Here is a 19,649-nt window from a genome sequence, read left to right as displayed (position 1 = left end):
TGCCAGGTGGATTTCCTGAGAGGTGGCCTTGTGGTTAAATCTACGGGGTTTGGCTCTCCCTCTCCAATCGGCCAGAATGGGCTTTTGCATAATGTAAATGGGGCTCTGGGTGGGACCGCAAAGCTTGCCTGGCAGCCTGCGCCTAGGTATTGAGGGCTCAAGTCCCTGATGATGCCCTGCAGAAGCTAGCCGGGAGAGGGCGCCAGCAGCTCTGTACGTCTTCCTCTGGGGCCGGGGCGACGTTGATCTCGCGAGATTCTCGCGCCGGAGGTGTTCCGGGCCAAGCATGGCGGACTCCGAGGTGCTGCTCCGGCGGGTTCCGAGCCGCTCCTCTTGGCAGCGGGTCCGCAAGGCCCGGCCCCACCTCCTCCTCAGCCGTCGGGGCCGTCGCCGGTTTGGGATCCTGACACGGGGCGAGCTGCGGCGCCTGCGAAGGCGGCTGCTGCGGGCTCACGCACTGGGCGGGGACTGGAAGCTGGGTGTCCCCGGGGTCCCGCACGTGGCGGGAAAGTGCCAAGTCCGGACCCGCAGCCGGCCCACGCCCCGCAGCCGGCCCACGCCCCGCAGCCCGCCCACGTCCCGAAGCCAGCTCAGGCCCCGCAGCCAGCCCGAGGCCCGCAACTTGGCCGAGTACCGTTTCCGAACGCTGTCGCACGTCCCCCCACTCACGCAAACGCTGTCGCCCAAAGTCTCCCAACCCGTTCGGGAGCTGGGCTCGGGCCGTGTTTTGTTGCTGCTGCCGCTCTGGGAGGTAAGTCGCCCGCGGGAAGCTGTTGGTGAGCGGACAATCGTGGTCCTCGCCCTTGTCCTCCGGATGCAGATCCGCCCCCGGCTCAGGAGTCTGCTTGCTAGGCTGGCAGATCAATGGGTCGGGTTTACTAGCCCTTAGCTGCCAGCGCTCCAGGTGTTCCAAACCGCTTAGCACCCCCAGCTCTCACGGGAGTGGCGATTGCCACCTCTTTCTTGTATGGCCCAAAAACAAGGTAAGTAAATTGCAGCAGAAAGGCAGAGCCAGGAGTAAAACCGAGGCAGTCTGATGTGGACCCCGTCCGGGAGATTGCTACTCGTTTGCCGGGAAGAAGTGCAGCCTCAGGAGTTGGGGCTGCCTTGCGCCTCTGTGAGCACTCGGTGGCGAAGTGTGTGAGCTCGTTGGGAGTTGGCAGTGGGGGTATGATGTTTAGGATTGGGTTAAAAACCTGGCAGAAATTGGTTCCCTAGTACAGTGTAGTGTTGTTGATTTTAATGTGGATGAGTGTGCCTGCATTTCTGTACACAGTGTGCATGCAGTGCCTGAAGAGGCCATAAGAGGGCGTCGGATCCTCTAAAATGTTTCCTAACGGAAAGTTGCATGTTAGGAACCAAACCCGGGTTCCCTGGTAGAGCAGCAAGGGCGCTTATACAATGACCCACCTGCCCTTACAGCCCTAGTGCTGTGTAATTTGATACTTAGAAATGGATTTTGTTGGTGTGGCAACTTTGAATACAGGGATGAGTTGTAACAGCCTGTTCTGTATAGTCAGTTCTAGCCAGAGCTACATCATGAGGTTGTCTCAAGAAAAAAAAAATCGTTTTGATTAGTAAACAGCAAGTTAAGATTTTAGCATTTTTCTATCTTTGGTAACAGTGTCCATAATATGTTTTTCTTTCCCTGCTAGGGTTTTACTTTTAGTGGGATCTGCCGCGTGACTTGCATCCATGGCCGGGTGGAAATATACGGCCATGTCATCAAGCAAGGCCAGCCTCCCCAAGATGTCTTTTCTGCCTACACCCATTCTTTCCTGACCATAAATGGGCTTCAGCACTCAGATCCTGAGAAAAGTGAAAAGAAGATCAAAAGGGAGATCCGGGCCTTGCTCAAGCCTCACACGAAACTGGGTAATTGGCTTCAGCTTCCTTCCTCAGGGCTAGCAATTTTATACACTTGTTACAATGTGGACATTGTACTCTATATGAATTCTCACAGGGAGTCTTCAGTACTAAAATACTATTGTTTCCACCTCTTTCCACTAAAAGTTCTGCAAGACCATGAAGCTGGTGGGTGGCAGGCTTGAATCGTGCGTCCCCACCAGGATGTGGAGAATCAGCTCTACTTGACCCTCTTGACAAGCCTATAGTTAAGCCCTTGAGATGCAGCTGTGCGGGGTCTAGAATTGTAACTACTTCTGAGGTGTCTTGCCCTTCTCTTTACAGACGACAGAAAGTGGGCACTAAAGCATTTCCGTCCTCTGGACTCAATTCTCATTCTGGAGCGGCTGAGGACCCCTATGGTGGAGTTCTTGCGCTTCTATAAGTGTGCATCTTATGTCTTCTTGCAGGAGGTAAGCCCAGCACTCCTTGGTCCTTTGCAGTGAGTTGAATGGCTCTGTAGGAAGCGCTCTCATCCTCTCTGTCCTGTGAGTGAGTGCAGCAGGTGTTAAGGAGATCACATAGGTGACCAGTTAGGAAATAGTCTGTACAGAGAGATATGTCCTGGCTAAAGGCGCTTGCGGAAGAACCCTGACTGACGTGGGTTCCAGCCTAGGTACTCATGGTAGGAGGGGAGTGCTCATGGATGTGGTCCTCTGGCCCCGCTCCTGGGGCATGGCGTGCCCTCAACTAGGCACTTACAGAAAGCTCCTCATGAGCATTTTCCCTCTTCCTCAGTTTCAGTGCCCAGCTGAAGCCACCTCTTTGCCAGCTGTGGTAGGATAGGCCTGCAGTTCCAGCACTCAGGAGGATAAGGAGTCAGAGCCGTGTCTCCAACTAGACAGTTATTTGAGGGCTACCCTGATCTGCATGGCACCTGTCTCCAAAGACAAAAAGAAATCCAGTTGGAGGTGTCAGGTAGGCCGTGGAGTATGTGAGTCTGCAGTTTGGAGAAAAGGGTAGGCCTGTGAATTTGGGAGCCTGCAACAGAGAAAACACTGGAGAACAGAACCTAGGTGACAGAAGCCCGGCGCGCCGCTGCATGCCCTGTGATCTCATCATTGAGGGAGGTAGAAGCAGGCGGATCTCACGGAGATCAAAGGTGTGCACCACCACCAGTGCCAGGCTCTTTTTTGGTTTTTCAAGACAGGGTTTCTCTGTGCAGCCCTGGCTGTCCTGAAACTCTCTTTGTAGACCTGGCTGGCCTCAAACTCCAAGGTCTGCCCGCTTCTGTCTCCTGAGTGCTGGGATTAAAGGAATGCACTATCACTGCCACCTAGCTAACAGCAAGTGCTCTTAACCACTAAGCCTATGGGCATTTGTTCCTGTGTTTGCTTTATTTTGACACATGGTCTGTCTGCTGCCCAGGGTAGCCATGTACCAAAGTTCTCTTCCCTTAACCTTGCTTGCTTGCTTGGTTGCTTTTGAGACAGGATGTCACATAACCCCACATAACCCTGGCTATCCTCAACCTTTTAAATCCTAAGGTTAAAACAGGGTGTTTTGGCAAAAACCTTTCATTATAACAGGACTTTCTCTGGCCCACCAGCTTCCAATAGTGACATAGAGACTTTTTACTATTATGGCTGGATAGATTTGTTCCCAACTCACTCCTGTAACTTAAGTTAACCCCTTTATACTAATCTGCGTTCTGCCACGTGGCTCGTTACCTCTTTCAGTCCTGGCATCCTGTTTCTTTTTCCATGTCTGGCTGGTGAATCCCCTGAGCTTGATTCTTCCCCAGAGGTCCTGTATCTACTTTGAAGTCCTGCCTATCCTCTCCTGCTCTGTTCTAGGCCATTCAGCTCTTTATTAAATCAGTCAGAAGGTGATGGAGAAGATGCAAAACACTGAGAAAGGTGATGCTTACACAGTGCACAAAAAAAGATCACCACAGCAGTTAATCCCAGCACTCAGGAGCCGGAGACCCTGTCTCCAAAGAAACAAAATAAATAAATGCTAAAATTTAAGTGTGCACCACTCCACCTGGCCAGGTAGATCATTTGCATAGTAGCCAGAGAACAAGTGTAGGAGGAGAGGAGCAAACAGAATTCTCATGGTTCCTTAACAGTGGGAAAGGGCACCAAGGCATCCCTGGCCTTGGACAGTGGGAGGCTTAGGAGTTGCTTTGAAGATGAAATGAAGGTAGTTGGTCATGGATGTGCTTTTATGGTTATTATTTCAGTATTTAACCTCATGAGTACATGCACATATGTGCAAAGTTCTGTGTAGCCCAAAGGTCTGGGATCCCTGTGGAGCGGAAGTTACAGGAAGTTGTAAGCCACACAGTGACCCAGCATGGGAGGGAGCTTCAGTCCTTGAGAAGAACTAAAAGTCCTCCTAACCTCGGCTAGCTCAGCACACACACACAGTTTTTTTACTGTGTAGCCTCCAGAGACTTCAGCTTGGTTTTCCTCTTCTGTTGCCTGTAGAGTTCTGGGGTTACAGACATGTTACTACAGTGGCTCCTGTGGCTAAATTTTTATGTACTTATTTACTTGAATGTGGGGGGTGGTTACCTGTATGGAGTATGCATGTACATGCTTGTCGAGGTCAGAGTGTGCTGTGGAGTGTGCTCCTCAGTCTGTCTCCACTTCCTCATTTCACATGGTCTCTGACTAAACCTAGGCCCTCCAGGTACAGCTCGTTTAGTGATCAGCTTTCCCCTGGGTTCCCGGCCGTGCTTCCCGAGTGCTGGGACTACAAGTGGCCTCCAGTCCCTAAGTTCTACATGGGTGCTGGGGATTTGAATTCTGCTTACGATAACAAGTTTTATCCACTGTGCCATTTCCCTAGCCTTTCATGTTATTGCATTTTGAGGAGTCGTTTGTTTGTTTTCATTTGTATGTCTATGTAGCCACGTATTTTCAGGGGGCCAGAAGATGGTAGCAAATTTCCTGGTGCTGGAGTTAAGAGTGACTGTGAGCTGTCTGACATGGCTGCTGGGGACCAAACTGTGGTCTTCTTCGAGAGCAGTCATCACTCTTAGCTGTTGAACCCATCTCTCCAACTCTGATTACATTTTTCTCTGCAAGAGAAACTGAGAATGGGAGGCACCCAAGGCAGCAATGGCCTCTCTTTTTTTTTTTTTTTTTTTTTTTTTTTAAACTGAGCTGCTAATTTTGTAAGCGTGTGTTTTGGGGTGGTTCCTTCTTTCATTCTCTTTTATGTGGTGGCTATTTTCACCTTTGTAGCACATGCCCTTTGTAGATTCCCTCTGCTTCCAGCGAAATGAACACACCTGCCCTTTTCACTCTTCAGCTCAATTTGCATCTGTCCTGTGTTTTGTGTTTTCAGAGGTGGTCTTGATTTTGTTTCAGATCACCAGCCTGTCCCCAGTTGTGGCCTCTGTTGACCTTTTCCTCCACTTTCATGCCTTTCTTTCTCCTGAGGCAGTGGCAACCTGAGAGTGGGTATAAGCTGTAAAAACAGACGTGCTCTTCAGAAAGAGTGGGCAGCACACACTGATGGGGTGTTGAGAGAAAGGAACCAAATTTTTTTTTGTTTTGTTTTCTTTTGTAACTCTCAACTGTCTGATGCTTATTAACTTAGAATCCAGCAAGTGTACATTTAAAAAACCTTTCCTTACAGCTTCAACTGTTGTATTTCAGAATCCTCCTTCGAAGATAGACTCTGAGTATGATACTTTGAAGGCAATTGGCATCAAAAGACAGAGGAGGAAGAAAGGCATTTGCTTGAGTGAGAGCGGGCTCTATGCCCTAAAAGAGTTAGTCAGCGTGTCCTGCGGTAAGTGTTACCTTTGCTAGTGCCAGCGTTCCCGAAAGCCTCATTCGCTGCTCGTAGCTAGAGTCCTGACAACTGGTTGACACCAGGGCTCACTGTTTGTTTTACCTGCAAAAGTAGATGGCTGCCCTGTCATCCTGTTGTGTGGTGCTTGTGACATTGGAAAATCAACGTTCAATCGAATACTGATTAACCACTTACTAAACAGGTAAGTGCGAGAGTGTTTGTTCCATCACCTGGGCGTGAAGTGAGTGGCAGATGGAGAGTTCTGCTTCTGTTTGATGTTTGGAGGCATGGTCTCACTGGCTAGACCAGGCTGACCTTGCACTCTCCATGATTTCCCTGCCTCAGCCTCCCCAGTGCTATGATTCCAGGTGTAAGCCACCATGCCCAGCTTGATGGAGAGACTTGAGGTGGGGGTTGTGCGCTGTCACCCGGGCAGCGGCGCTGCTCCACAGGTGACTGACCTGCAGAACAGAGGCGCTTGGTCTTGGGGTCTGTACTGGTCCAGGCATTATCCCGGGACATCTGAGCCCTGTTATGTTGTGGAGATGACCGTGCATGTTAGTGTTAACGGGGCCTTGCCTGCGCTGTGGCCCTCGTCTTCTGAATTCTGGCTGCCACAAGGCTACCCAGGGTGATGGCATCTGTGACACAAATCACTCTTCCAGAGGCAGGCTGACCGAGATTTGTCTCTCTAACAATTTTCAGCATTCCCTCGGTTGACTATCTGGAATGTGATCTGGGGCAGACGGAGTTCACCCCTCCTGGCTGCATTGCTTTACTGACCATCACAGAACCACTTCTGGGTATGTATTGCCTGCTTCTTAATGTCAGCTCTGCAAAGGACCAACCCTGCCTACAGCTTCCACAGCAAATTCGAGCATGCTTTTATTTTAGGAAATGAAAATATTTGCTGTATGTAAGTTTTGTAATGATTTTTATTTTATGAGCATTGGTGTTCTGCCTGTGTGTCTGTGTGTGGGTTTTGATCCCTTGGAGCTGGAGTTACATACGGACAGTTGTGAACGGCGAACTGAAGCCGTCTCCTGTGGGAGAACAGCCAGTGTGCTTACCTGCTGAGTCATCTCTCAGCTCCTGTCTTGGGGAAATTGAAAACACATCTCACCCGCACAACATCTGAGGTGTGTGTCCACAGAAAGAAAGAAATCCTGACTGTCAGGCAGTCCATACATGCGTGTTTCTGGAGTCACCAGTCATCTTAGAATGTCCATTTCTATTTCATAGTGCCACTAGAATTCTACATTAGAATTTATAAAATATACAGAAGAAATTGGATCCTAGTTCAGTGCTGTTCAGTCTGCTTACGGTGCTGTAGGTCATTGTTACAGCCAGATTTTTTATTATCCCTAATAAAACACTTCTCTTTACAGTCCACTCCTTTCCCCCCTCAGCTCTTAGCTACTGTCTAGTCTAGTTCTGTCCCCAGGAATTTACCTATTTAGTCTTGTAGGTGAATCACTCAGTACTGGCTGTTCACTAGCGTCGAGGTTAGGGAATGTGTCAAAATCTCAGTCCAAGGAGATGGCTTGAAAGCCCTTGCCACACACGCCTGGTCTGGTAATTTGTCTGTGACTCCAGTGCTCCTATGACAGGTTGGGAGGCAGAGACAAATCAACTTGCACACGCAGACACATGCAGAGAAATAGAGCAGCCTTAGTTTCCTTTCCTTTCTATGGCTGAGTGTCTCCCATTGTGTGTTTGCGGCGCATTTTTAATCCATCCAGCTGTTGAGTTCTTGTGTGCGTGACCTACGGAGCGCCGTGGGGATGAGAGGAACTCGAGTTCTCTTCATCCTGCTTGTGGAGGCAGGCTCTCTTGTTTTTCTGCTGCCACACTGCATATTCCAGAGTAGCTGGCCTGCAAGTTTAGGTATGCTCACCTCCCCGCCCCCTCCGCCTGGGGTGGCAGAGGCCGGGCTGGCGCCTGCCGAGTCTGAGTACAGGCGGAGTCTGCAGGCCACCACTGGAGTTGTGTGTTTCAGCTGCTGTGCGCATGGCTGCCATGAGCACAGCAGACGAGGACACAGTCAGGACCGTGCTTTCACTGGGGTTCCTGTGCCTCAATGTGCACTGCCTAGCATGCTAGCCCCCTGTTGGCACTTTTGAGAAACCGTCGGGCGTCTTTAAGTTGCTGGCAGTGGTGTGCACAGATTCTCTTGCTTCTTGCCAGTGGCGGTGACTTTGACTGGAGACCAGCAGGCAAGTGTGATGCAGTGTTCTGCATTTCCATGACTTAATACTGAGTGACCTCCTGAGAGTTTATATTCTCGGTGCTGGTGGGCCGCTTCTGCATCTCAGAAGAATGCCTCTCTTAAGTCTCTGGATTTTTTTTGTTTTTCAAGACACTTTTCTCTGTGTAGCTTTGCCTGCCTCTGCCTCAGGAGTGCTAAGATTTACAAGCGTGCACCACCACACCCAGCTTCTGTTGTCTTTCTTAAATTTTATTTGACACTTGCTTTGAATGGTAGTCGGGTGCAGGTGTGTTGGCAGACATACACACGTGTGTGGAAATCAAATGGCAGCTGTAGGAATCAGTTCTTTCCTCCATGTAGGGCCTGGGAACTGACGATCAGTGAGCTGTATCATCACATCAGCCTTGCCTTTTTTTTTTTTTTTTTTAAGATTTACCTGTAATTATGTGTATGTAGGGAAGGGAAGTATGAGCTCATGAGTGCAAGTGTCTGTGGAGGCCAGAAGAAGATTTCATGTTCCCCTGAAGCTGGAGTGAGAGCTGATTGTCAATCTCTTGATACCAGGTGCTGGGAGCCAAACTTAGGTCCTCTGCCGGAGTAGTGCGTGTGCGCCTGCCACCGAGCCCTTGTTCTGCTTTCCTTCTGTCCTTTTTCTTCCCTTTGTTGGGTGGTAGGGCTCTAACTGTGTGACTCTGGCTATCCTGGAGCTTGCACAGTTCTAGTTGCCTTCCCTCTCAGATTTAGGGATTAAACCACCACCCAGCAGGGGATTTGTAAAGGTCATTCACTGAATTTTTAATAGGCTATAAGCCCTGAAAGGTGAGACATTCACAGTTGTATCCCAATCGCCTGGAACATATGTAGCATGTCAGAACATGATTGGAACTGATGTACTTATGTGAAATTGGGGCACTTCCTGTTTGTGATCTAAGGTTTTCTAAGATTGTTGGCAGAGACGCAGAATCCTGGACATTGTTTTGTGGCTGTGGCATGCTTGCTTTTGCAAGACAGTGCTACAGATGAAAGACCTCCCCTTCTGCAACCCCCAACATGGTTGCACATCAGATACTTACATTACAGTTCCTAATAGTAGCAAAGTTACAGTTTGTTATGAAATAGCACCGAAAGAGTACTAGAGGGTTGCAGCATTAGGAAGGTTGAGGGTTGCTGGCCTAGAGCAATGTATGTTTTGGGAACATGCTTGGTCCCTGACTCCTCCTGCTTTTGTTTTTGTAGGGCCACCATACACCCACCCGAGGAGGCCACAGAAGATGGTGTACTATGGGAAGATGAACTGTCACAGTGACTATGAGAATTACATTGAGATCGTCAAATACGTGCTGAGAGATTACAAGAGAGAGTCCCCCCTTATCATCAACACGATGGGCTGGGTCACGGGTAAGCATGGACCCATGCTGCCAGTTTCTGGGGTGCCCTGTGGTGTTTCCATATGTCTGTGCTGTAGCGCTCAAGTGAGGGTGTGCATGGGTAGCTTGTGGCTGAGGGCAGCCACCACCACCTCCCAGTGCAGAGAAGAAAGGCTTTTCTCATCATGGTCCGCTTTCTGGGGTGCTGAGGAGCAAACCCGGGTCCGCCATCATGCTGAGCCAGTGTTCTACCAAGTGAGCCACAGTTCTAGTTCCAGGGCTTTTGGGTTGTTGCCTATTTTACTTCACTTTATTTATTTACTTATTTATTTTTGGTCTTTCAAGACAGGGTTTCTCTGTAGTTTTGGCTGTCCTGGAACTCACTTTGTAGACCAGGCTGGCTTTGAACTCAGAGTTTTGCCTACTTTTGGTGTGCACCACCACTGCCTGGCTTTTGCTGGTTATTTTTTAGTTAGTGGGCTGCTTTTTCTGTCTTGTCAAACACTGCATGCAGTGCTCGTGGAAGCCAGGAGAGGGCGCAGCTGTCGTGGGCATGCACATGCTGCCTGTGCTCACGCTGCACTCGTGCTGACGCCTCTCTGCCCTCACAGATGATGGGCTGCTGCTGATTGTGGACCTGATCCGGCTGCTGTGTCCCAACTACGTCGTTCAGCTGTCTTCTGGTCGGGGTAAAAGAATGCCGGGCCTCACTCCTGAATACGTAGATTTTACAGATGGCCTGTATACAAAAAGCAAGATCAGAAGGAGATACCGAGGTTTTGAAATACCAGAATATGGAGACAGTTTGGAATTTACTGATGAAGAGAAAGACTCTAGTCCAGTTGCAGTCTTCACTGGACATAAACTGTTGTCTGTTCACTCAGAATTTTTATGTAGTAAAAATGAAAAAAATAGGTAAGTGAAGTATCACTTGGGTGAGGAATGGAGCTTCCTACAGTGGGCCAAGGGTTTTGTTCTCAGTTATTCAGGAAGACTGAGTCCTACAGCTGGTCTTGCTGGCTCTTAGGTGTCACCCCATCACCTGGGAGACAAGATGGGCATCATGAGTTCAAGGCTCTGTAAACAAGCGCAGAGACTAACTCTGCTGAGACTTTCAGGTTTCCACGGCTACACATGAAGGGAGGTGTGGATTCCTGCTGGGAGTGTGCAGACAGGCCTTCTCGTTCTGCTGACCAGTGCTAAGGGGCCTTAGGCTTCCTGTTGTTTGAAAGACTGAGAGCAGGGTTTTAGGTGGAGAGTGTGCATGAGTGTGTACATACATGTGTGGCTGTGGTGAGGGCATTAAACCAGGGTCTTGGACATGCTGGCATTTCTCTAACACTGAACTGTCTGCAGCCCTAGAGTTTGGGAACATCTTGAAAGAGCAAGGTCTAGCATGCTAGCTGGTGTGAGGTGTGATGTTGTCCTGTGTGTGGTGTGCTGTCATCCTCTGCTCACCCTGCTCTGCTCTGCTCTACTTTTCAGGGCCAAATACAACAAGATTTTCCGAGATCTGGCAGTGTTAGGCTACCTCAGCCAGCTGAGACCTCCAGGGCCAGCGCCACTTGGTCTTTTGCACAGCCTGATACCCTATCAGGTAATCAGAGCTGTGGGAGAAACTGTCTGATACTGGAAAGATGCTGGAGACTCCCGTGTCCTGAGTGCTCTGTCTACTGCTGTATGACTCTTTGCTTGCCCAATTCTCAGAACATCTCTGAGGTGGGGGTTTGGATGTTATTCCCATTTCACAGATGGGAAGACTAAGGATCAGTGAGGCTGGGTTGCTTAGCAGAAGATGCAGAGCTGGCCTTTGATCCTAGGCAGGCAAGCCCACCGTCTGCCGTGAATTGTGGTTTCGTTAGCTCTAAGTTATCTGACCTGGTGGTCACTTTTGCACTTCCAGCGTTGGCACTTTCCAGCCGCATGAGGGCAGTACCCGATGTCTCAGGATGCTGTTGGGCTCCATGCCCCTTCCTGGCAGTGTGACACCTGGAGCACCTCTCGTGCACCCAGTTATTCCTGTTGGGCTCCAACACCAACGCCTTTACAACTCCTGGGAATTGCTCTGGGGAGCCATGTGGTGTCAGGTTCTAGGGTGCTGGAAATGGTGAGCAATGATTGCACCAGAGCCTTTCCGTGCAGTGTGTGGACAGTCGGCCCAGTCTTCGCGTGCCGCACGCGTGTGCACGTACACACACAGTCTTAGGTCACTTCTCTATTTCTGTGACAAAACACTATGACCAAGGCAACTTGTAAAAGACAGAGGTTAGTTGGGCTTACTGTTCAACTCAGAGGCTCAGAGTCCCTGAAGGCAGAGCAAGGTGTTAGTAACAGAAGCAACTGAGATACCTTATCTTGATTCACAAGTAGGAGGCAGAGGCGCACTGAGAAATGCCTCAGAGCCCAACCCCCTGACACGCCTCCTCCAGGGCCACACCTGCTTCCACACAGCTTCCAAAGCTGTTCGAGCAACTGGGGACCAAGCACTCAAACTTAGGAGCCCATGGGAGCCATTGTCACTCAAGCCACCAACAGACGTGTGCAGCAGCAACAGCAGCTTGTTTTGTCTCGAAAACCACAAGGAAAAAAAAAAACGACGTTGAAGACAAAGCAAGGGCTGTCAGCATACATCTCCAGAGCAGAACAAGAGCGCCTTAGCCTTTATACATGAGAAAGCTGTTGTGGCGTGATTACCTGGATGTCTCTGGAAAAAAAAGTCACTTTGTGTTTGTCTGTGGAACCAGGTGGCCAAGCCTAGATCTCCATGCTCTGCTCTCTCTACTCTTGTCCTTTCGAGGGTTAATGAAGATGATGGGCAGTTTCATTGGGTTTGCTTTTAAAAAGAAAGCAAATTCATATTCAGCACAGCCAGTCAACACTGCAAGCCCCCAAAAGAACAGCTGGGCTAGCACTGGAATGGCAGTGCCAGCTGGCTCTCCCGAGGCGGCCAGCGCCTGCTGGGACATCCCTCCAGCTACATCCTCACTGTCCCGTAAGCTGTGCCTTAGGGTGGCTTTACATGTCCATAGCTCCTTGATTTTTCTTGGTCTGAGCCTGAACAGCTCTTTCCTATTCAGTCTACAAAGAAATGTCCTTCCAGCCTGCAGGTTGACACTGGTGCTAGTGTTTTCACCCCCTGGTTTTGTTTAAGTTGAGGAGAGAAAGGAGTGAAGATAGTATGGATAGACGTATAGAAAGGAGGGAAACACGTAACCCAGGTGCCTTAACCCTCTGGCCTTCCTGCCTCTGCCTGCCATGTGCTGTGAGAATAGGCCACGGCACCACACCCAGTATTTTGTGGTGCTAGGGTTAGCCCAGGGCTGCCTGCGTTTTAGGCCATTCCCTAATTTGTGCTTTCAAAACCTAGATTTTGGGGGGATATGCTGGAACATGCCTCTAACTGGGCAAAATAGAGACAAGAAGACCCCTAGGGTTTGCTGGCCAGTCAGTCTAGCCAAATCAGCAAGCTTTAGGTTCAGTAAGAGAGCCTTTTTCTCAAAAACATCAAGGTGGAGCCTCATGTGGTACCCTGTTGGATCTCTGCTTTGATCCTGTTCTATACATCAGAACTCCAGACAGGCCTGAGCTACATAGTGAGACTGTCTCAAAAAAAACCAAAAAACAAAAATAGCATGTAAATCAAAAGGACATGGAGAATGATGGAAGGGAAGGTACCTCTAACTCCAGAGGCAGAGGCAGGTAGATCTACAGAGTGGGTTCCAGGGCAGCCAACGCTACACAGTAAAACTGTCTCAAAGGGAAAAAAGGGGGGAAGCCAAGGCACTAGATTGCACGTTTGAGGCCCACCTGGGCTGTACAGAGTCCATGTCTCAGAAGGAGACCTCTGAGTTGAAGTTAACCCAAGAGATACGCGTTTGTGGTTTGTTCTCAGGTCCCCTTCAGTGCAGTCGCCATCCGGGTCACTCATGCCGATGTTGCCCCTACCCACATCTTATATGCTGTGAACGCAAACTGGGTTGGCCTTTGCAAGATTGTGGATGATATGAAAGGATACACACGGGGTCCCATCCTGCTTGCCCAGAACCCCATATGTGACTGTTTGGGCTTTGGTGAGTTGAGAGTATATTGTGCCTCCTACCCTGTCTGTACTCAAGGCCTCTTACAAGGCCTTGACCTTGTAAGTTGTATTATTTGGTGCCAGGCATAGTGAAGCACCCGTGCTAGAGAAGGTAATGTCCTCTGTGTGCTCCCAGATGGTAGGTCTTCTACATTCATTACAGTTATCTAAAGCCTGTTCTGTTAGCTGAACCGGAGGATGGACAGGGTTCAGCAGCCCTCGGAGACCAGGTTGTAAGATGCCTGAAGGTGGTGCTGAGAACTGAACTCGGGTCCTGTGGGAGAATAACAAGCACCCACCTTCTTACCAGCTCCACGGGAGTAGAATTGTGAGTCACCGTATGGCTTCTAGAAATAGAACCTGGGTCCTTTGCAAGAACAGCAAATGTTTTTAGCTGCTGAGCCATGTGTTCACCCAAGAATTAAAGATTAAAACGCTTATTGTGAAGGTTGACCTCACTCACCGTGTTGGGTACGTAGCATCTGCGCAATGACTGCTATTGCTCTGTGTCTTGAAGGTATCTGCAGAGGCATTGACATGGACCAGCAACTCTATCACATCCTCACCCCTTTGCCTCCCGAAGAGTTAAAAACTGTGAACTGTCTGCTAGTTGGCGCCATTTCCATTCCACAGTGTATTTTCAAGAACCAGGTGAGTCTGTGGGACACGGTGTGGGAGCCTCCACAGGAAGTGCGCTGAGGGCAGCAGTCAAGGCAGCAGGTCCTTTGGGAGACATGCACATGATTATGTGGCTTGAAGGACACAGATAGGGTGTTGAGGGCCTCAAAAGGTTCAAGTCAGGAGCCCAGGTAGGCCAACAATAGAAGGTGTGAAGGCAGAGGTGGGTTCCATGGGACTGCCCTCCTGTGGGCAGTCTTGTTTGTTTTTGAGACAGGGTCTTACTGAGAAGCCTTGGTTGACCCCGTACTCAATTTGTAGGCCAAGTTGGTCTCTCCAAGTGCTTGACGTGGACAGTCTTTTGGTGCACTCTGGAAGGCACAGTGGCATTCATCTGCATGGCCCCAAAGCCAGTGTAGGCTGAGTAGGCAGAGGTCCTGCTTGTGTTTAGCTCTTACCTGATTTGAAAGAAGCACCCAGTGTATCCAGCATCTCATGGTGTTTGGTGTATGTATGGGATCAGACTAGACGGATGAAATGGAGGCATGTTTGCGGCTGGCTGGCTTGTTTGCTCAAGAGGTCCTTTAAAGAGCACGGTGCTAAGAACTCGATGCTCTTGCAGAGGACCTGAGGTCAATTCCCAGCACCCACAGGACGCATTAAAGTTTAAAAAGAAAATGCTGGTGATGATGGCACACTACCTTTAATCTCAGCACTCAGGAGGCAGAGGCAAGTCGATGGCTATGAGTTCAAGGCCAGCCTGGTCTATAAAGTGAGTCCAGGACAGCCAAGGCTACACAGAGAAACCCTGTCTCAAGAAACAAAAAGAAAGAAACATCCTAAGTGTCTGAAGCATTAGAGACTTGCTGCCCAGCTGCCTCAATGCTGCCTTCCATTTGGGAGAATCCGCCTGTGTGTCGATGTCGCTGTCCCCGTCCCATCCCCCCCCACACAGGTGCCTATACTGTTTCTTTGTGTTTTCATTTCAGCCTGGGCCCGAAGGGACAATTCCTTACATCACCACCAATTATAATTTTAAACTTCCTGGAGCATCAGAGAAAATTGGAGAAAGAGAGTATAAAAATGCATTGGTTGGGTACAGATACTATCGAAGAAAATAAAGCCTTGCTACAAAGAAAGACTTTCTACCTGGACACATTGTCCCCAAGCCTCTAGTCAGCAGACTTAATGGGGCTTTGTGGCTGTGGACATCATGCTCATGTCCAGTGTTCCTGTTACGGGGAAATGTGCTACACTGAAAATAGTTCATGCCCCTCCATTTTTTTCCCTCTAAGGAGCGGGTCTCATGTAGCTCAGACTGGCCTCAAACTCTGGGTCCTCCTGGCTTCATCATCCGAGTGCAGCGTTACAGGCCTGAGTCACCACACGGGCCTTCAGACTTTTCTCTTAGGCTGTTTGATCTCAGACTTGGCCCTGGACCTCCTTACAACTAACTGGTCAGCCTGCAGAGCTGTCCAGAAGTGAGGAAAGTTAGCATCGTCGTGAGAACAGGAAGAGCATGACGTCTCGGAGTTCTCCACTGATCGTGGAATGGGGATCAAATTAAGGAAATGGGGCCACAAAAATGTGCCAAGAACAAGGCAGCAGGCTGACCCACAGGTTCTCGGGCACAGTGCACAGCTGCCTGGGATGAGAGTGAGGCTTAGAGCCACATGGACCCTACCAATCAGGTGAGGTGATTCAAATGCCAGATCCTTTGCCATCAGATCTCTCAATTGTGTAGTCGGGTAATATTTGGTCTGTTAGATTCTGGGTCTTTTTAAATCATGAAAGTTTGTGTTGAAGAAGTTCTCTGACATCGGGGAAGCCTCCAGGCAGTTCCTTAAGGCTGGGTGTGCTCTGGCTGACTCCTCCGGACTGACTCCTCCGAAGAGGCTGGAGATACTGCCATGGGGCCCATTGGGCTGTAAACAGACACAGTTGTGCCTGGCTTGGGCAAACCTTTGCTGCTAGCACTTTCTTCCAGGGACCTAAGCCCACTGCAGCTGGACTCTAATGAGGAGTGACTGGTCGGTCGTTTTGTGGTTGCAGAACACAGAGGAACTTGTCAAGCTGGATGTGTCAGTACTCTGCCTTCCAACAGGATCGTGTCCAAAGACCAAGGCTGTGGAAGGTTTAATGTCTGTTCACTTGCCGTTGATGATCTCCATCTTGTCTGTAGCCCTGTCACCCTGATTGTGCCCGGTCTGGTCTGCTTGGCCCCATCTTTGTGGCACTTTGTGGTGGCCTTAGTGTCTGAAAACCTTTTTAGGGGATAGCACGGCAGCTGCCTGGTTCATCCAAGTCCCTCTAGACCACGGAAGGATTCACAGACTGGCTGTCTTTTATTTGTGTCTAACGTTAGCTTGTGTTGAGTCTTGTTTGTGGGGCGGTGCTCTTACCATGCTGCCCAGGCAGGGCTCTGAGGGCTGCGTCTCCTCCTGCCTCTGTTCCCTGAGGGCTCAGATCTCAGATCTCAGCCTTGCCAAGAACTTTTAAGACAGTCTTCCTCCATGGCTCTTCTGCTTGTGTGCCCAGATCTTCCCGACTTCACAATAATAAAGATCCTGTGATACAGGGCTCACACTTGCTTTTTTTTTTTTTTTTTTTTGAGACAGGGTTTCTCTGTTTTGGCTTGGCTGTCCTGGACTTGCTTTGTAGACCAGGCTGGCCTTGAACTCACAGAGCTCTGTTTGCCTCTGCCTCCCTAAGTGCTGGGATTACAGGTGCCACTGTGCCCGGTGTTTGTGGTTTTTTTTTCTTTTTTAAAGGTGTGATTTTAGCTTTTGCATGCTGACCTTCACATGTCAGTCCTCACCAGTAAGGACCTGGGTCAGCAGTAGAGGGAGCTGTGGGCACTGATCCGGTGGCCTTGAGCAGACGCAGCTGCAACAGGACTCCTGGAGGGAGTCTGTGTAGAGCCTGGCTTTAGGAGACTTGCAGCAAAGCATGTCTGTGTGATCAGATCACAGGCTCAGGGCATTTGGGGCAAGGAGGAGATTTGGCTCTGCATTGTTTTGGGTTTTTCTATTTTGAGACAGTATCTTACTATGAACAGGCTGGCCTCAAGATTCATGCACAGTCCTGCTTCAGTTTCCCAAGTGCTGGCGTCACACCGTGCTCCATGCGCGTGACCTCCCTTTAGGCGGTCTAGCCCATTGCAGTCTTAACCTGGTTCACATGCTTGTTTCCAGAGCACTGCAGAACTGCGCTACAGCCAGCCCCACGTTGCCAGCTTCTGTGGAGCCTAAGAGCCACCTTCTTGGAGTTATTTCCTCTTCTGGGAAGAAGGAAATTAACATCCTTAAGTGGTCACTGGAAACTCAAGGCCCAAGAAAGTAAAAGTGTAGAGGCTGTGGGAACAGGCCTGGTGCCTTGGATTGACTACTTTTCCAGAGTCTGGGAAGAGATGAGTGGAATAAATGAGGCCAAGATGAGGGCGGCTGCGGCCTTCTGACTTGGGCTTCCAGCCTGATCCATGGTGTGGAAGCCAGATGATGTAGGTAAAGGACCCATGTCTATGTCCTAGATCCGTAGGTGTGACGAGTGCAGCTGGATGGGCCCAGGGCTTTGCAGTGAACACCTAAGCCCATCCCCCGCCCCGGCTGTGGGTTTCTTTTTTTCCTTCCCCCTCCCGCCCCATAGCATCTCATTCTTTGCCCAGTGGCCTGAACTCACTAGTAACAGGACGGTGCTGTGTCCTGTGCTTCAGCTTCCCCGGGGCTGGGATTCCAGCTGGGAACCTCTTTTGGCCTGGTCGTGATTTTCTGTCCCTTCAAATTGGACGGCAGCATAGTGGACAAAGACATCCTGATACAATGTTGGAGCTGAGTGTGAACCATACTGTACCACTGAGGAGGAAGCCTAGCCAGAGTCAGGCAGGTGTCAAGGTTTTGTCCCTCTAGAGGGCTGGGAATGGTGTCCACAGTAAGTGTCTGGACACACCCAGCTCCGTACCTGGCAGGCGTACCCTCTGTTTAGTGGTGCTGCCATGTGTCTGCTTGTGGAAATGGCAGTGCCGTGGCCACCACTGATAAACTACATCCTAAGAAGCCCCTACGTCCTACATACTGCTTTTAAAATTGTCTGTGGCCCCCAAGTACCAACTGCATAGGTGGCCCTGTGAATCCTGTGCGCACCCACCTGACTCTGTGAGTTTCTAAAATCATTTCCCACTGTGTGCGGTTTCTAGCCATCGCTCTCGTTTGCTATGAACTTGATCATTAAAATTTTTGGGAACATTTTTGTGTGAAGAGATTTTATTCCAGGTAATTATTTAAACAGGAAAAGCCATTGGGATGAAAATAGCTTTGCATTCAGGGCTCACAGAGATCCCACCAGGCAGTTCCCTACCTGAGGCTAGAGCAAGGCCAGAGGACCTGGGGTGCCAGAGGGTCTTGCCTGGAAAGGACTGTGCACCAAGGAGAGTTCAGGGGTTTGGGTGGATTGCCTTGTTGAAACAGGATCTCATTCTGTAACCCTGGCTAGCCTGAGACTGGCTGTGTAAACCAGGCTGCCCTAGAACCCCTTCTCCCTCCCTCTGCCTCCCCAGTGCCAGAATTAAAGGTGTGCACCCCAGGACAAGAGACATGGCTCAGTAGTTAAGAGCATTGCTGTTCTTGCAGAGGACCAGGTTCAATTTCCAGCACCCATATGATGGCTCACAGCTGTAATTCCAGTTGAAGGGGAGCAGAGGCCAATTCTATTCTCCACTGCCATGGGCACGGAGCACGTGCACACAAACACACATGCAAGCAAAGCATTTTCAATCTTTAAAAAGGCTTCTTTAAAAGGTACCTACCCCTGCATCTGGCCAGAGGTCACAGTTTTGTTTTAACACAATCAGTGACACCTAAACTGCAAGAGATACCTCAGGGAAAGCGCAGCCCAGGGCAAGTCTGGGTTTCCCTGTCTTGGTGTGGCCTAGCAAAGAGAAGCAGATTTTGCCCAGCCCAGCTTCAACAGTGGCTAACATAAATAAGGGGTTCATCTGTGCTGAGGGAGGGAACCACGTGACCCGTGGGGGCCTCTTTGGAAAGGCCTCCCACAGTTAAATGCCCCCGAGGCTTTCCCGGGAAAGAGCAGCTGGAGGGCGGGCAAGGGCACAAGCTGAAAGGAGATGCACCCAGGCATACGGTGCCCAAACTGCACATGCCAGAGCTGAGTAAGCAAAGCCTGGGGCATCAGCAAACAGCTGAACTGGACAGACCAGGGGCTAATCCGGGAAGTCTGGAGTTGCCATGGTTTCCAGCCCGATGTCATTAGGACAGGCACCAGTCACACAGGCTAGGGTTTTCTAATGGCTTTGCACTTGCTTACATTCTGGGGTGTGGCCAGCTCTGCCAAGTGGAAAAAAGACCCTGAAGTCCCAGGCTTTTCTCACCAAGCAGCTCAGAAGGTGTCTGCTGCTGGCCATGGGCATCATAGAGGCTCTCCCTCCCACCGCTTTCTAGGAAAGGAGGGGGTGGCACCGAGACAAGCTTAGGAGCCTGCACAGTGAAATACACTGCACCCAGGAGACCATGCTGTGATGTGCAGTGCCAGGGCAGAGCGCTCTGGGGTTTCGTACAGACTCATTTGGAGAACTTAAGATGGGTGTTTTAGGGTAGGAGAGGTTCTTGAGTGTTGGGATTGCAGCTAGGCGTTCAAGCCAAGTTGTTGGAAGGTCCAGCAGGGCATAAACTCAGTCCTGGTATCTCTACCTTGCAGCTGACTCTTGCCT

At 50.0% G+C, this 19,649-nt stretch overlaps 1 protein-coding gene across 2 annotated transcripts; it reads left to right on the top strand.

Annotated features, from left to right (window-relative positions):
• The first annotated feature begins 250 nt into the window (after nucleotides 1-250).
• Nol9 (nucleolar protein 9) lies at nucleotides 251-18,170 on the top strand. Of its 2 annotated transcripts, none has more exons than XM_021644254.2 (12): nucleotides 251-751; nucleotides 1,656-1,875; nucleotides 2,191-2,318; nucleotides 5,517-5,652; nucleotides 5,770-5,857; nucleotides 6,361-6,458; nucleotides 9,101-9,262; nucleotides 9,843-10,146; nucleotides 10,717-10,828; nucleotides 13,124-13,301; nucleotides 13,827-13,960; nucleotides 14,917-18,170. In XM_021644254.2, exons 1-12 carry the CDS (start codon nucleotides 287-289, stop codon nucleotides 15,046-15,048), a joined length of 2,157 nt encoding a protein of 718 aa, XP_021499929.2. In that variant the 5' UTR covers nucleotides 251-286; the 3' UTR covers nucleotides 15,049-18,170. The 2 variants fall into 2 exon arrangements, with proteins under 2 accessions (XP_021499929.2, XP_060234977.1); XM_060378994.1 differs by having other exon boundaries at nucleotides 5,767-5,857.
• Nucleotides 18,171-19,649: the final 1,479 nt, after the last annotated feature.

Source organism: Meriones unguiculatus, chromosome 3, assembly GCF_030254825.1.
Source record: "Meriones unguiculatus strain TT.TT164.6M chromosome 3, Bangor_MerUng_6.1, whole genome shotgun sequence".
NCBI classification, from domain to species: Eukaryota; Metazoa; Chordata; class Mammalia; order Rodentia; family Muridae; genus Meriones; species Meriones unguiculatus.
The sequence above is the reverse complement of the archived record's forward strand: the minus strand, read 5'-3'. Positions and strand labels throughout refer to the sequence as shown.

Excerpts from the sequence above, each read along its gene's own strand:
- Nol9 (XM_060378994.1), top strand. The coding sequence starts at position 287 with ATGGCGGACTCCGAGGTGCTGCTCCGGCGGGTTCCGAGCCGCTCCTCT. Across the intron at positions 6,459-9,100 it reads CATCACAGAACCACTTCTGG|GGCCACCATACACCCACCCG; the intron begins GTATGTATTGCC and ends TTGTTTTTGTAG. Across the intron at positions 13,302-13,826 it reads ATGTGACTGTTTGGGCTTTG|GTATCTGCAGAGGCATTGAC; the intron begins GTGAGTTGAGAG and ends TGTGTCTTGAAG.